This window comes from Sciurus vulgaris (assembly GCF_902686455.1).
Source record: "Sciurus vulgaris genome assembly, chromosome: 2".
NCBI lineage: Eukaryota > Metazoa > Chordata > Mammalia > Rodentia > Sciuridae > Sciurus > Sciurus vulgaris.
In genome coordinates, this window is record NC_136462.1 from 150,921,116 (window position 1) to 150,936,749 (window position 15,634).

The 15,634-nt window shown below is 35.7% G+C and overlaps 1 protein-coding gene across 4 annotated transcripts in view; it reads left to right on the top strand.

The window, feature by feature from the left end:
• LOC306654118 (endophilin-A3) overlaps positions 1 to 15,634 on the top strand; it is a 578,788-nt gene that overhangs the window by 326,359 nt on the left and 236,795 nt on the right. For all 4 annotated transcript variants that reach the window (XM_079127387.1, XM_079127380.1, XM_079127379.1 and 1 more), the window contains one exon: positions 12,770 to 12,815. In XM_079127387.1, coding sequence (XP_078983513.1) covers positions 12,770 to 12,815 — 46 coding nt within the window. The remainder of the gene's footprint in view (positions 1 to 12,769; positions 12,816 to 15,634) is intronic.

A 15,634-nucleotide genomic window follows, 5' to 3' on the forward strand; every position in this document is an offset into this window, starting at 1 on the left:
GTTCGAGTGCCCCTGAGTTCAATTCCTAGTACCACCCCTCAAAAAAAAAAAAATAAATAAAAGAAACAAAGAAGGGTAATGGCACAGCTTCTTGTCTTTTCTTTTCTATACTTACTCAGATAGGAAGATTTGGGTCAGGAGGAGAGGGAAGGGCCTTGAGTTTACTGTTATGAGCAAGCATGGATGTTGAAAGCTGGCCACTGTGAACATTGATGGATTTTTCTGAGATACTGCCCCTGCCCTCCTAGATCCCTTGGAATCTCTTGCCTCCAAGTTCCCTTGACATATTTTATTCTCAACACTTTGTCCTGGCAGTACTGTTCTTTCCTGATCTCCTGGATAGGTAGTCATCTTCCCAACTTCTGCTTGTTTACCTGTATTTCACCCTGAGTGGTTGCCCCAGTGAGTTCCTGAGACAACCCCACACTGGCTCTTTCTTGCATGTGGCCCACCACCTCTGGTCCACAGGAAACCCACACATGCTTGTTGCTAAACACACTCTCAGAGTTCAGGGATCCAGTACAGAGGCACCTACTCTGCTTACAGGGGCTGCTGCATCTGGTTTCTCACCTGTCAAGTTTCTCAGGTGTGAATTACACACCAACAGACTACAGGGGACACATTGAACCCTTTGAGCTGTGTCCCTGAAGTTTATTCCTCTTGGTTTGAAGTTAGCAGATTAAAGCCTTCATTCCCTTCTGCTTTGGGTCGGGTAGAGTGAAAGAGAGAATAGCCTGTGAGAAAGTAGAATACCATTTTCATTTTCACTGCACATACTTCATTCACTTCTTTTTTGTTATCTCTGTCCTGAAGAATTCTAAATGGTCTTGAGCTGGACTAGCTGCTCTCTAGCAAAGAACACAGGGAGCATGCTGGAATCTCATTTTCTGACCTCCTGGTAGTGTTGTTTGCCTCTTTCCTGTGTTCCAGCTCCTGTTTCCTGATCACATCTCCTCTTTCTCTAAGTTCCTTCTTGTTTTTATGGCATACATTCTCCAGGAACTTCCTGAGTATGTGAAAATGTCCTTCCCTTTAAATTTGAATGATGATTTTTCCAAGTATATGATTATGCAGGAATAATTTTCCCTGAGAAATTTAAGAACATTGCTGCACCTCCTTCTAGCACCAAATGGTGTTTATGGAAAAATCTGACAGCATTCAGAATCTCTATTCTTTTTTCCTCTTCCCTAGATATATAAAAAAGTTTTCAACTGCCCCAGTGTTCTGAAATGTCATGCATCTATGTCCTGTCATGGGTCCATTTTCATCCATTGTATTCATCCATCCACTTAATGGACCCTTTACTATGAAAACTCACTCCCTTCAGTGTTGAATTGTTTCTTGGATGATTTATTCTTTTTTTTTTTTCTATTTTTGTTGTTGTTGAAACTCCAATTATTTAATCATTAGCTTTTCTAGTTTTCTCTTTGTCCACTTGCCATGCTTTCTGGGAAATCAGCCTAAACTTATGTTCAAATTGTTTGGCTAATTATTTCCTACTAAGTATACTATTCTTTTTCTGAGATAATTTCTTTCCTTGAATTTTTAAAATAGGATGCTATCCCTGCATGATTCTATTTAATCTCTCAGGACATAAATAAATTCCTGGTGGGGAGCTGTGGGGGGAGTTTTCCTTTCATCTTATAGTCTTGGTTTCTTCCAAATTTTTGTTTTCTGGCTTGTTTGCTCATTTTTTAAAATCTCTATATTTCACATTAGAGACTTTTCTGTGGTTTCTGGTGACCCTTGTTTGTTCATCTTTAAGAAAAGGCACTGTGAGTTTAATTGGAGAGAGACGTGCTGGTCCATCTTGTTGTCTGATGATATCTCTGGTTTCAGACTGCCCTGATTTCTCAAGGAGACTCTTCTAATTCCAATATCCAGGAACCAAGGGGACAGAAAGCTGGAATCTCTGCATTAAATATGCGAATTCATGTTTAGCCCCTGTTCTCAGTGTAGTACTCTGGCCCTTTGTTGCAGTCGTTCTCTCTCAGTCCAGAGACTTTTGTTTTACCCACTTGAGATGATAGCACTGTCTTTGTTTAAAGCAAGAGAGGGTTGCTGGGGCCTAGCTGCTTTGCACATGTACTTCCAACCTGTCATGCAACTTTTGACCCCAAGTTTATCCCACCAGAAATGTCTTTTTTACTACTTCTGGATATTTTGGTGAGTTCTGTAGAACAAATGGAGTTGCTTCTAGAAATTCCCCACGACTCTCTTAGGATTTACCTTTTTGTGGTCTGCGGAGTCCAAAGACATCCTCAGTATGAGACAGATAATTTAAATACCTCCACAACTCTAACAGAAATTAAATTTGCAATATAAAAAAATCTCTTCTAAATGATCTCCAGTCCCAGATGGTTTCACTGGCAAATTCTACCAAGCATTTAAAGAAGAATTTATAAAAATTCCATACAGTCTCTTCCAGAAAATAGAAGAGGAGGGAACACTTCCCAATTCACTTTATGAATTTAGTATGATTCTAATATCAAAACCAGAGAAAGGCTACACAAAATAAGAAAATTAAAGGCTGATATATCTCATGAATATACATGTAAAGATTATTAATCAAATACTATCAAATAGCCTTCAGAAATATAGAAAAGGAATTGTACACCATGACCAAGTGGGTTTATTCCAGGGGTGTAAGACTGGTTCAATATCTGAAGTTAGTGTAATCCATCCAGTTTAAGGCTAGAGAAGAAAAAAAAAGTCACAGGATCCTATCAGTTGATGTGGAGAAAGCATTTGACAAATATCAGCTCATGAAGAACAACTCTTAGTAAAATGAGAATAGAGGAACCTTCCTCAGCTTGACAACACCTAAAAACCTACAGATAACAGTATAGTTATACTTAATGGTGAGAGACTGAATATTTTCCCCTTAAATCAGGAGCAAGGCATAGTATCTCTTCCCACCAACAGAATGCTGAAAGTTCTGCCCAGAGTAATTAAGTCAAGAAAGGAAAATAAGTAAAACTGTCTTTGTTTGTGGATGACATTTTCGTCCACATAGAAAACCCAAGAAATCTACAAAGTAACTTCTAGAACTAAAACATGAGTTTAGCAAGGTCTGGGATGCAGAATAAATATACCAAAAAACAACAACAACAACAACAACAACAACAAAAACTGTTGTATTTCTCTTACTAGTGATCAACTTAGAAACCAAAATAAAAAATACAGTGTCTTTTATAATCACTCAAAAATGTCAAATACGTAGGTTTAAATCTCTGTGAACATGTATAGGACTTCAAGGTGCTAATGAAAGAAATAAAAGAAGCTCTAAATAAATGGAGATACATAACTTGTGCATGGGTTGTAAGACTCAACCCAGTGAAGATATCAGTTTTTCCCAAATTGATTGATAGACTCAATCCAATTTCTCTTAAAATACCAGCAAGATACTTTTTGGAGGTGTGAACAAGCTTATTCTAAAATTAATATGGAAAGGCAGAGACCTTTCTCTTTTCTGAAAAGAGAAAGAGCACAGTGGGAAGAATCAGTTTATTTTATATTAGGACTTATCATGTAATTATTGTAACCAAAAGTGGTATTGGCAAAAGGACAAATGCATAGATCAGTGAGAGAAAATATTTGCAAACTGAATATCTGTACTAAAGACTACTATGCATATTAAGAATGCTTTAAAATCAACAACTAAAAATCAAAGTGGCTAATTAGGAAAGGCACAAAAGACATCAACTGATATTTTACCAAAGAGGACACACAGATGGCAAATAGCACATGAAAAGATGGTCAACATTACTAGCTGTTAAGGAAACACAAACTAAAACAATAATGAGGTATCACTACATACCTATTACAATGTCAAGAAAAGAAGAAAAAAGAATTGAGAACACTAAATGAAGGCAAGGATGCAGGGAAACTAGATCACTTATGTGCAGTGGCCGGGATGCAAATTGGTATAACCATACTGGAAAATGGGTAGTTTTAAAAAACATACATGTAATTGTCATATAACTCAGTGCTTGTAATCCTGAGCATTCATCCCAGAGAAATGAAGACATAGGTTCACATAATTAATATGTATAAATGTTTATAGAAGCTATATTCATAATAGCCAAACAGTGGAAGCAACCCAGATGCCCTTCATTGGGTGAATAGTTAAACTGTGGTACATCACATCCTGGAATACTACACAGTATGAAAAGAAACCATTGACACAAAGAACCTGGATGACTCTCCAGAGAATTAGAATGAGATTTTAAAAAGTCAGTCTCCAAAGGTTGCATACTATGATTCCACATATATAATACTCTTGAAATGAAGCAAATTATAGGAATGAAGACCATATTAGTAGTTACCAAGTGGTAAGGAGGGTTTGGGTGGAGCGGAGGGGCTTCAGCTACAGAAAAGCAGTTTGAAGCAGTCTTGTGGTAAAGCAATGTTATATACTTTAACTGTATTAACAATTGTACAAGATGTTGTTGAGAGAAACAGGGTAAACTGTATGTGATACCTCTTTTCATTGTTTCTTACAAAAGCACATGATTTATAATTATTTTAAGATAAGAGATTTTATGTAATAAAAGAACCCTCAGAAATTCCAAGTAAAGTAGGACATAAATCCATTTAACAGTAAAGTTGAACCTACAAGAAATTAAGAAAAGTCCACAGTCAAAAACTAAAGAGGAAACTGAAGACCAGCAAGTGCATAACTAATTCCTTGCCTACCCTGGCAACGGGAATGGGGTTGATGGTCCCTAGAACTCACCCTGTTGAGTTTTAATTCCTTCCTAATCCAGAAGATGGAGTTTTGAGTGTATGTGAAGCACAGCAGCATGGAACTGCAACCCCAACATAAAGAAGGGACCCCATATGCTTACTAAACAGATGTCCAGTAAAAAAGCATCATTTCATCAGCATAAGGAACTTACATATCTTGGTACTTAATTCTGATTAGAAATAAATTTTCCACTTTGGAACAATGGACCTGTTCTCTCAAGAGTTTGAGGTACAAGTATATTGACCTGTCTCTGTTGTAGGTGTTAAGTAAGTTGAATGAATCTATCTCACATGACTGTGGAAGCTTTGAGAGGAAAACACTAACACGAATAGTGGTTTTGTAACTGTGATGAGTGACAACAGTGACAGATCTAGAGAGACAGACAGCCAAACCAGGCTGTCTGAAGATTTTTATTGCAATCCTAAAATATATAATAGGCAGGGAAATATTTGCCATAAGTAAGCACTAGTAGGTGCAGAAGTGAGAATTCAAGGGAGAAAAGTCACCCAGTTATCTGTATTAGTGCAAAAATAGCATCTGATAAAAATGAATACTTATTCACAATTGAAAAGAAAGATCTTAGGAAAACAGGAATGGAGGTGTATTCAATGCACAGTCAATATTATACTTCCTAGTAAAATGTTACTTTATATTTTTTAATACTAGGTGTGAATAAAAGGGAAATACTGGGGAATTATGTTGGCCAAATTATATTGTTATATCATGTGCACGTAAAAAAAAAAAAAAAGAATGCTTGTCATTGTTTATATTCATTACTGAGGATCCTAGTCAGGGTAATAAGAAAAAAAAGTGTAATAATTGAAAAAGAAGAAATGAATTGTATAGGTACTACCTGATTATATGTATAGAAAATCCAAGAGTTCCTATAGTACTAATAAAATAGTTCATGGGAACAAGATTAATGCATAAATACTGTGCTCTTACACAGTAGCAAAAATTAAATAGAAGGCTAGGGATGTAGCTCAGTAAAGTAAAAATGTAAAGTGCTTACCTAGCATGTGTAAGGCCCTGGGTTCCACCCCCAGCACTGAAAACAACAACTAATTAGAAAGCAAAATTTCAAAAGGTAACATTTATACTACTAAAAAACATAAAGTGCTTTGTAATAAATAAAAGGTGTACACAGCCTTTAGGGAAGATTTTAAAAGCTCTTTTAAATAAATGGGGAGATATAATATGATCATAAATAGCAAGTCTCAATATCATAAAAGGCCAGTTTTCCTAAACTACTCTTTAAATGGAGTGTAATTCCAATTATAATGGAATTATAAAGATAACAAAAGCAGTTTTGAAAAAGATGAAAATAGGAAACTTGCACAGATATTAAAAATTTTCAATTTATTTGTAATAATGGCATTAGCATAAATATACCAATGTAGCAAACTTGAGAGTCCAGAAATAGAAATATGTATCCAAGAGTTCTATATATGTTGAAGGTGTCATTATAAATTAGTAGAGAAAGGTAAATATCCAGTGACTCAGACATGATTATTGATATCCAAAGGAAAATATTAAAATGTATCAGTCCATATAAAGAATAAATTCCAAGTAGATTAAAGTCTACTTGCAAAATACAAATTTTGAAAATATTTAGGAAAAAAACAGAAGAAAATCTCTGGGTAGTGAAATATTCCTTAACTAAGATAATAAATGGTTATAAAGATAATAAATAAAGTTATAAAGATAATAAATAGTTATAAAGGAAAATCTTGATAAATTCAAGCACAGTAAACACTTCTTATAAAGACGACTATAACCTTAAGGAAATAGAGTCATAGAAAATCTTGACTATGTATATAACCAGTAAAGAATAAGTATCTGAAATATTTAAATAACTTCTACATACCAGTAAAACAAAAGCAAAAACAAACTAGTAGAAAATAAACAAAGTATGTAACACAGAAATTCATAGAAGGGGAACCTTCATAGTCAAAACTAAATGAAAATATTAATGTAACCAACAAAAAAAAATGTCAAAAGAATAAAAAATGAAATATGTTGGGGCTGGGATTGTGGCTCAGCGGTAGAGCACTTGCTTAGCACATGTGAGGCACTGGGTTCGATCTTCAGCACCACATTAAGAAAATAAATAAAGTTTATCTACAACTAAAAAAAATATAAAAAAGAAATATGTCATATTTTTCAGACTTGGAAAGACATTAAAAGTTTTGAATTGCTAAATATTGCCTAGTTGTGTAAAAATGAGAACCTTTTTGCGCTAGTTATGATCAAAGTGGTTTGTCCATATTAGAGAGCAATTTGAGAGTATCTTCGATAGCAAAACTATCAATGCCCATAAAGTAAACAATCTCTCTTACTTGTAGGCCCCAGAGAAACCTGTGCAAATTTGACTAAGATGACAATATAGGATTGCTCATTGCATAACTATAGGTACAGTTTAAAATTTGGAACTAACTTAAATTTTTGACATGAGGAAAATCCATTGATAAATAAAAATAATTGATGAATAAGTTGTATATTTATAAATTGGATTCCTATAAGGAAAAAAAATCAGACTGTAGAAGGCCAGGTACACAAAGTCAGATATAAAGTTGAGCTGAAAAATCAAGCTGTGAAAATTTTCTTTTTGGGGGAGTGAGGGGCAGTACTAGGGACTGAACCTCGGAGTGCTTAACCACTGAGCCATATCCCCAGCCCTTTTTAATATTTTATTTAGAGACAGGGTCTCGTTGAGTTGCTTAGTGCCTGGCTAAGTTGCTGAGGCTGGCTTTGAACTCTCGATCTTCCTGCCTCAGCCTCCTGAGTTGCTGGGATTACAGGCATGTGCCACAGTGCCCAGCCTCAGTACCTCTTATTTTGGAGTAGTACTTGCCTCAATTATTCATTTTTTAGGATTTATGTCATATTATAATCTTAATCTGTATTCTGATATTTGCTTTTAGGCCTGAGGAACTCCACATTTGCCTTCTATCTGAGCTCTTTTAATTTAAACAAATATATGAGGCTGGGAAACATGCTAAAGGCCCCTCCTCCCCCCAAAAGAAAAACATATATAAAACTAGATATATAACTTTATATAAAACTAAGTGAGAGAATACTATGTTCTGTGGTATTTACAGCGAGATAAGGGGATGGCAGTTTAAGTCCTTTTTCCAGCTTGGTTCCTGGCATGGGGCCAGACCTGGAGCATATCCACTTACACAATGTTTCAGAAACAGGGAGGGTAACTTCATTTTCCTGCATAAAAACAAAATTAGCTTAATTCAAGAGTAGGGGAGCTGTGTTCTTAATGATTCCAGTATTTCTACTTCCCACCTTTGGGGCCTTACTAGAGCTTAATTGTCCCTGACCCATTCCCCATATTAAACATATTCACTGTGATTTTAGAAGTACTCAGATTTTTCTAGAAGGAAACCTACTTCCTTTGGAAGGCTTATCGGGCCTCTTTATCACTGAGCAACCATAGAGACCCATTAAATCTTCATAAATATTGAGCACTTGTGGTCAGTTTTTCTTGGAAGTGGAATATGGAGGTGATTGCATAGAAAGCCAAACAAAAAGTCATCCCGGGCTTTAGAAAGCATTCTGGAGCCTTCTTTCTTATCAGTGTGCTCCTTTAAATTCATGACTTAGGGACTGGAATGAATGTAGCTATTTTTCTCATTTATTTCTTTGTGGATAAAGTAATTTCAGAATTTTATTACATTTAAATGCTCAAGTCGGTTCTGTTGTGCTGCAAACCATACGCCAGCCAGAATGTCTCTTTCTTTTGCAAAAATGTGCAACTTGATATTCCAGTCAAGTGCCAACCATGGGAAACACAGGTTTAACTTAACTACTATTTTAAAAATTAATTTATTTTTATTCTTCAAAACACATGCTTCTCAGTCTTTATGACACTAGTATTTGAGTCAATATATCATCAAGTGAATATAATAAATTATAGTGCTATGAACTCTAGGGAAATTTTATTAATGTTTTTAATGTATCCTCACGGAATCAACATATGTTTTTTATATATTCATAAATTTATGACTTCAAAAGTGTTCAGTTTCAGGGTGCTATGAATGTTGTAATGGATAAAAAATACATAATTTTAAAATGATGTTCTTAAATTTTCATATACTCCTGATAACCATTAGTTCTTGCATATACTAATTAGAATGATATTAAAAACTTGCAAGTAATATTTCTGCAGCTTACTTGCTTTGGGCCAAAGGAATTATTTCCAGAATAAGCTGGCAGGTTCCTGCTTGGGGAATTAGGACTCCAATGTCCTTAACTTTAAAATAACTTGCATTTCATTTTATGCCTGTTTCATAAAGTAGTCATTCATTCTCACACTGAATTGTAAGCAAAGCATACCCCATTAGTAGAGACCAGTCAGTGGGTTTAGTATTCTAAGTTGGACAAAGGAAAATAGAACATTAAAAATGGTGGCCCTGTGGTTGGGTTTCAAAACCTTACCGCTGACTTGTAAAGATAGCTGGGAGATAATCTCATTGCATCTTCCTCTCTGCCTCCTGGTACATAGTAGGTTCACTGTACGGTGTTAAAAAAGAAGGAAGGCATCCAAAATGGTGCTTTGTATTTTGAGATTTTATGAAATAACATGCTTTGTTTTTCACTTTGATGCAGTTAACTGGGATTTAGAGTGAGGATATACTTACCATTTTGGTTTAGATTTTTAAGCTCAAAACTCAAGATGCAAGCTAGTGACTCTAGGATATACTAGCTTAAAATTAGGACACAGCAGGTGTCTGTGGGATATAGACCATGGGTGTGTGGTCTACAAAGCAGTCCTGAGGCATAGCCATTAGATACCTTTGATGGATATGTCCTTCCCTACCTTTTCAGTTTAAATATCTTCCTTCCAAATATAGTTTTTTAAAAAACTTTAAATAGCTAAAATTAAACAAAAGCATCTCAAAAATTATTCCTGAAGTTCTAAAACACTTTTAAAGAAAAAGCCATTCTTTGTATGTTTCAACAATTTTTGTGTCCCAGTATTACTAATCAATTCAAATACTATCGTAAACTGTGTCTAATTTGCCTGCCCCCTTTAAATTGGAATTACAAGCTTTTTAGGACTATAATCAATATGGTACAAAAAGCTTTTAGTTATCACTTCCCAGATCTATTAGCAGTTTTCCTCAATTGGGGCTTTTCCAAAATAAGTCAAGTAATTTAGATTACCCTTTCACTTTTCATGTTTTTTATTTTCTTCTTTTATCCACTCACAGACAGTGGAATGAAATACATCTTCTGAGTGCGTGAGCTTGTCCACAGGCGTAGCTGCTGTTCCCAGCAGAACAGAGTTTTTTCCTTTGACCAGGAAAGAGACTTCTTCACTAGTTTTCCTGCCAGCCTCACACTTTGGTGCACCTTGAATGTTTAAAATTTGATATAGTCTCATTAAGTTTTTAATGTTTCAGACAACTATACCTAAGACAAGCCAAAACATGGAAATACACAGGTGTAAAGTATTAAGCCTTTGTCAACCCATTTGCCATAATCTGGGAAGATGTAAATTTGAGAAGGAGCAGCTAATTGGACCTGTCTGTCTTCAGGTGGAGACATTTAACTACCACTCGGGCAATGCTTCTGGAGTTAGCCATGATGCTGTTTTCTTCACTCCCAAAACCTCTCTCCCAAATAGGATTGCATCTCTCAGTAAACAGAAGCCATGAGGACACTAGGGGTACATGTTTCAAGTGGGATAAAGTGTAAAGCAAGGTGATACGAAATGTAAATGGACGGGGGCAGTTGAGAAGGACTACAAAGACAGAAAAGTGAAAATCAGAACTAAAAAGTATCAAACACAATACATTGCAAAATAATCACTACCAGAAAATAAAACCAGACATGAGGAAGAATATCTGTAGATGTCTTGGAAGCACAAGAAAAAAGGCACAAGAAATTAAACATAAGTAAGAGAAAACTGTGCAAAGATGATAAAATAAATATATAGAGAGAGCTCACCTCAGAATTACAGATAATACAGGAAAAAGCAATAATTAAAAATCATAGTCTGGGAATACAAGTACATTTTTATTAAAATGTAGTGAAGAGATAACTTTATAAGTATGCATTGAGAAATTCATATTTATTTTAAAACACAGATTCATTTCTGGTAATAGAGTATTCCATTTTAAAGGACTCACCACTTTCAGTCAAAATTGATGAAAAGAATCTTAATTAGATATAGACTGAATGAATATAACTTTTACTTTAAATGCTAACAAAACGAAGTAAAACAAAAGAAACTATAAACTTCTAGGCAGAAGTTTCTAGGCAGAAAAATAAAGCACATGTGCAAAAGAATAAAAATCAGACTTCTTTGCAAGCCACAGTGTTCGTGGTCGGTGCAGCATGTCTACAGAGTTGAGGGAAAAGGATCATATAAATAAAATATCATATCTTGCGGAATTGCCTTTTCTAGGTGAAAAGAAAGGTTCATTAATATGCCAGCCACATATACTTCTTGAGGAAGCAACCAATTAAGTAATACTCAGCCAACCAATAGTTTAAAGCTCATGTATTTAAAAAATTTCAAAGGGACTGAAATTCTTCATCCATTTCTAGATATATAGTCTAAGTACAAACGAAAATGAAAACATTAAGATGTTTAGCAAAGCATCTTTATATTACATAAATAAGAGCAGACTCAGTACTATCTCACTTCTAGGTATTTACTCAAGAGAAATGAAAGCTTATGTTGACCCAAAACCTGTATGTGAATGTGTTTAGCAGTTTTTTTTTTTTTTTATAATTGCCCCAAACTGGAAACAAATCAAATATGCAGATAGGGAATAAAAAAATTGTTGGGCATACATTCAACAGAATAATATTGAGCATTTAAAAAGCTGCAAATATCTGTACAATGTGAATATTCTTAACATGTACTGAACTTACACTAATCTAAGATGATGAATTTTATGTTATTTGTATTTTACCACAGTTCAGAAATTTTCATTCAAAACCAACAAAATGATATCTGTATAATGGACTGTTGTATAATCATTAAAGCAATTATCCCTAAGAATTATCAATGTTTATAACGTTAGATTAAAACAAATCCAAAGCTGAATTCACAGTATGATTTTCAACTCTGCAAATAAATAATGACAGAAAGGCTAGAAGATTAAATTCCAAAAATATTAAGACTAATGATCTTTGTTGAAGTGATTTGGTATGAATGATCTTGACCTTGAGACTTCTTGGTACTGTGTTGGTCAGTTTTGCATCACTGTGACCAAAATATCTGACAAAAACAACTTAGAGGAAGGAAAGTTAATTTTAGCTCATGGTTTCAGAGAGTTAGTCCATGGTTGCTCTGAACCCAAGGTGAGGAGGAGTATCGTGGTGGAAGGGTGTGGCAGAGGAAGGCTACTCAGCTCATTGCCACAAGGAATCCGAGAGATGGGGGTGGGTGGGAGAGAGAAAGGAAGTAAGAGAAAGAAAGAGAAGAAGAGAAGCAGGGACTTCGGGGAAGATGAACCCTTCTAGGACATGCCCAGTGACCCACCTTCTCCAGTTACAGCCCACCTGCCTACAGTTACCATCCAGTCAGTCCATTCAAAGTATGATGGACTGATGAGGTTACAACTCTCATCAGAATCATTTCACCTTTGACTATTCCTATATTAACACAGTACTTTTGCGGGGGATACCTTATATCCAAATTATAATAGGCACATAACATTTTACCTTTCCTCTTTTAGTCAGTAAAAATATAATCATCAGAAATGACATGCAGAGAGTTGTATATTGCTGACTTTATCAATCACTTCATGTAGATTTAAGATTCACTTTTTAAATTTTTCTCACAGGGCTAAATATTTTAAAGAGCCATGTTGTTAGGAAATTTTGTCTGTGTAAACAGCATAGAGTGCATTTACAAGCTAACACAGATACAAAGTCACTAGGCATTAAAATATCATGCGACCACCTTCATTTATGTAGGTTCTTGCTGACAAAAATGCCATTGTGTGACAAAGTCATTATTTTCTTTTTTTTCTTTCTTTTTTCCTTTAGGAATTGTGAAGGACAGAACATTCGTTACAAGACATGTAGTAATCATGTAAGTCATATAATCAGAATATATACTCCAAAGAATATTATAACTTTTAAGTTATAATATTATAATATGTGTTGTTAAAAACTAATGGTCTCTCAATAACTTTTGTAGAAAATTTGAATATTTCTTTCATTGGTAACATCTTCTATGTATCCAGCATCTTCCACTTACACTGCCTTTTTAGGTCATTTCAAGTTCATGATCTAATTGGTGAGTATTTAATAATTTCTGAATTTATAGAAACCAGTACACGATACCTTAAGCTCCTTCAAATTGAAAGTGCTTTGATGTCCAATATCTCACCTGACCTTTGCAAGGTCTCTGATTATAGGCAGGTGAAATGTGTCTATTCTTTATGCAAATGAGGGGACTGAGGCTGAATGGGGTAAATTATTTTCTGAAGATCACACAGGGAGAGTACAAATTTGAATTGGTCTAGTGCTGTTTCTGCCACTGCAAACCATCTGTTCTGTTCACTGCAAAATATATTTAGGTGACTCATCAGAAAAATCACACAGAAATTTAGATAACCACACTCTTATTTTACATCACTCAACACTAAAAGAAATTGGAATATTTTGCTTTACATATATAAAAATGCAAAGTAAACATTAGAAGGAACTGATCTTGTTTTCCATTCAGAGTATTTCCCTTATTGGTGATACATACCTAAACCAAAATAACAGGAATTAAAAGGGAGTTATGAGAATCTAGAGATATCATCTGATTGAGATTTAGGTTTCTTTCTTGGAAAGAAAGTTGGAAATGTCTCAAACTTTGTCAGATGATGAAATGATGTTCTAGACAATAGTAACTAAAGTATGGTGGATTTTTTTTTTTTTTTTTTTGTACTGAGGATTGAATTCAGGGACATTTACCACTGAGCCACTTCCCCAGCCCTTTTTATTTTTTATTTTGAAATAGGTTCTCACTAAGTTGCTTAGGACCTTGCTAAACTGCTGAGGCTGGCCTCTTAACTTTCGATCCTTCTGCCTCAGCCTCCTAAGTCACTGGGATTATAGGCCCAGCAGCTGGTAGTTTTTAACAGATGAGCCCTTGAGTTTCTGAGGTAATGGAGGAACAATACTTTAAGATACCATTGTAGAAACTCCAACACCTGAAACAGTAGGACAGACCTTCTTAATATTCAGTTATCAAGGGATAAGGGTCAGGGAAGAGAAGGGAACAAACTGACAGGCAACTGAAAAGAAGTTGTAGAAATGAAAGTTCCATGACAGTTGGTCTCCTACTCCAGCATCTCTGGGTAGATTCCAAGCACACGGAATATCCTGCTTAACGAGGAGAGACTCTGACTGCCATATTTCAGAATTCTGCCCACCACAGCGAATACACTAAAAAGAATAGATTCCAGGCATTCAAGGAAAAATCAGATGCTTTTTTTGTTTTGTTTTGTTTTGAAGTCTGGATGCAATAGGGACATGCATTTAGAGAGCATAAAGAAATTCTATCCCCAACCTACTGGAGTCTATGCTTCAAACAGCAGAGTGGAAGGCGCCACCAGGGCTCAGACCACACTGCTGTCCCCAGCAGGCTGAGGTTCAGTGGCTGTCCCAGGTTCATTCTGTCAGGGGAGATGGGGCTTTGAGCTTGGGGCTGAAAGATTAGGGAACAGAACATGCCTGTGTGCAGGACTGTGGCTCCCAGGTGACTGTCGTCTTTAGACTTAAACCTCAGCATATATCCTTACAGCCAAGTCCTGAGTAAAGACTTATCCTTATCACAGGTATATCAGAGCAAATGGAAAATTTCCCAGCGAAGTCATGAATGTCAGTCAGTAGTGAATTCACTAACTACTCATGTTTTTTTATACCAGGGTTTATAGGATTAAAGGCAAACCTGGAAGAGGCCAGGGAAAAATATTTTTTAAATTATGCAGTATATATCACAATTTGGCAAGTGTGTGTGTAACATGAACATACATATATATATGTGTGTGTGTGTGTGTGTGTGTGCATGTGTGTGTGTATTTATCCATATCCCCAGCCTTTTTTAATTAAAAACTTTTTTTCTTGAGACAGGGTCTTGCTAGGTTGGTGTTAGGGCCTTGCTGAGTTGCTGAGGCTGACTTTGAACTTGTGATGCTTTTGCTTCCTGAGCCGCTGGGATTACAGGCATCCACCACCATGCCAAGCCATGAACTTTTTTTTTTTTTTTTTTTTTTTTTTTTTTTTATGAGCACAGTTAGCTCCATGCAGTGAGTCCTCTAAGATCCCTGATGACTTTCCAGAACAGGGACACTGGATGTGGCCCTTGAAGGTCCTTCATACCATGGATCCTTGCATAGTTAGTTTCTGGTAGCTTTTCATTCAGTATTTTTCCCTAAGGTGTTCTTGTCTTTCCATTGTGTTATTCCTGCTCTGGGCAAGAGCCACTTCTCCTGTCTCCCGTCCTCCAGGCCATCCTGCAATTACACTGGCCTTCTAATATGGCACCTGTTCTGTGTCACTCCTCTGCCTGCATCCTGATGTTCTCTGATTCCCCTCACTTGCATACAGGGGCGTTCAGCATTGGCTTAGGTGTATCTCTTACTCATCTCACAGCTGCCACTCTTGCTGGACAAGGCTGTGCACTGTTGCTAGTAGATACTAAGTTTTTCCTGCTATTTCTCTTTTCCTTATGTTGTTCCCATATCTTGGCCTGTTTATATCTCACCATCCTTTAAATCCCATCTCAGATTTCACTTTTCCACATGCCTTCTTTACCAACTCTAGCTTATGGTGACCACTTGGCAGCTTATTTTTATGCTAGAAAATTTTGTCATTTGTTATACCAAAAAAGAAAATCACAAAATTTAACTCATA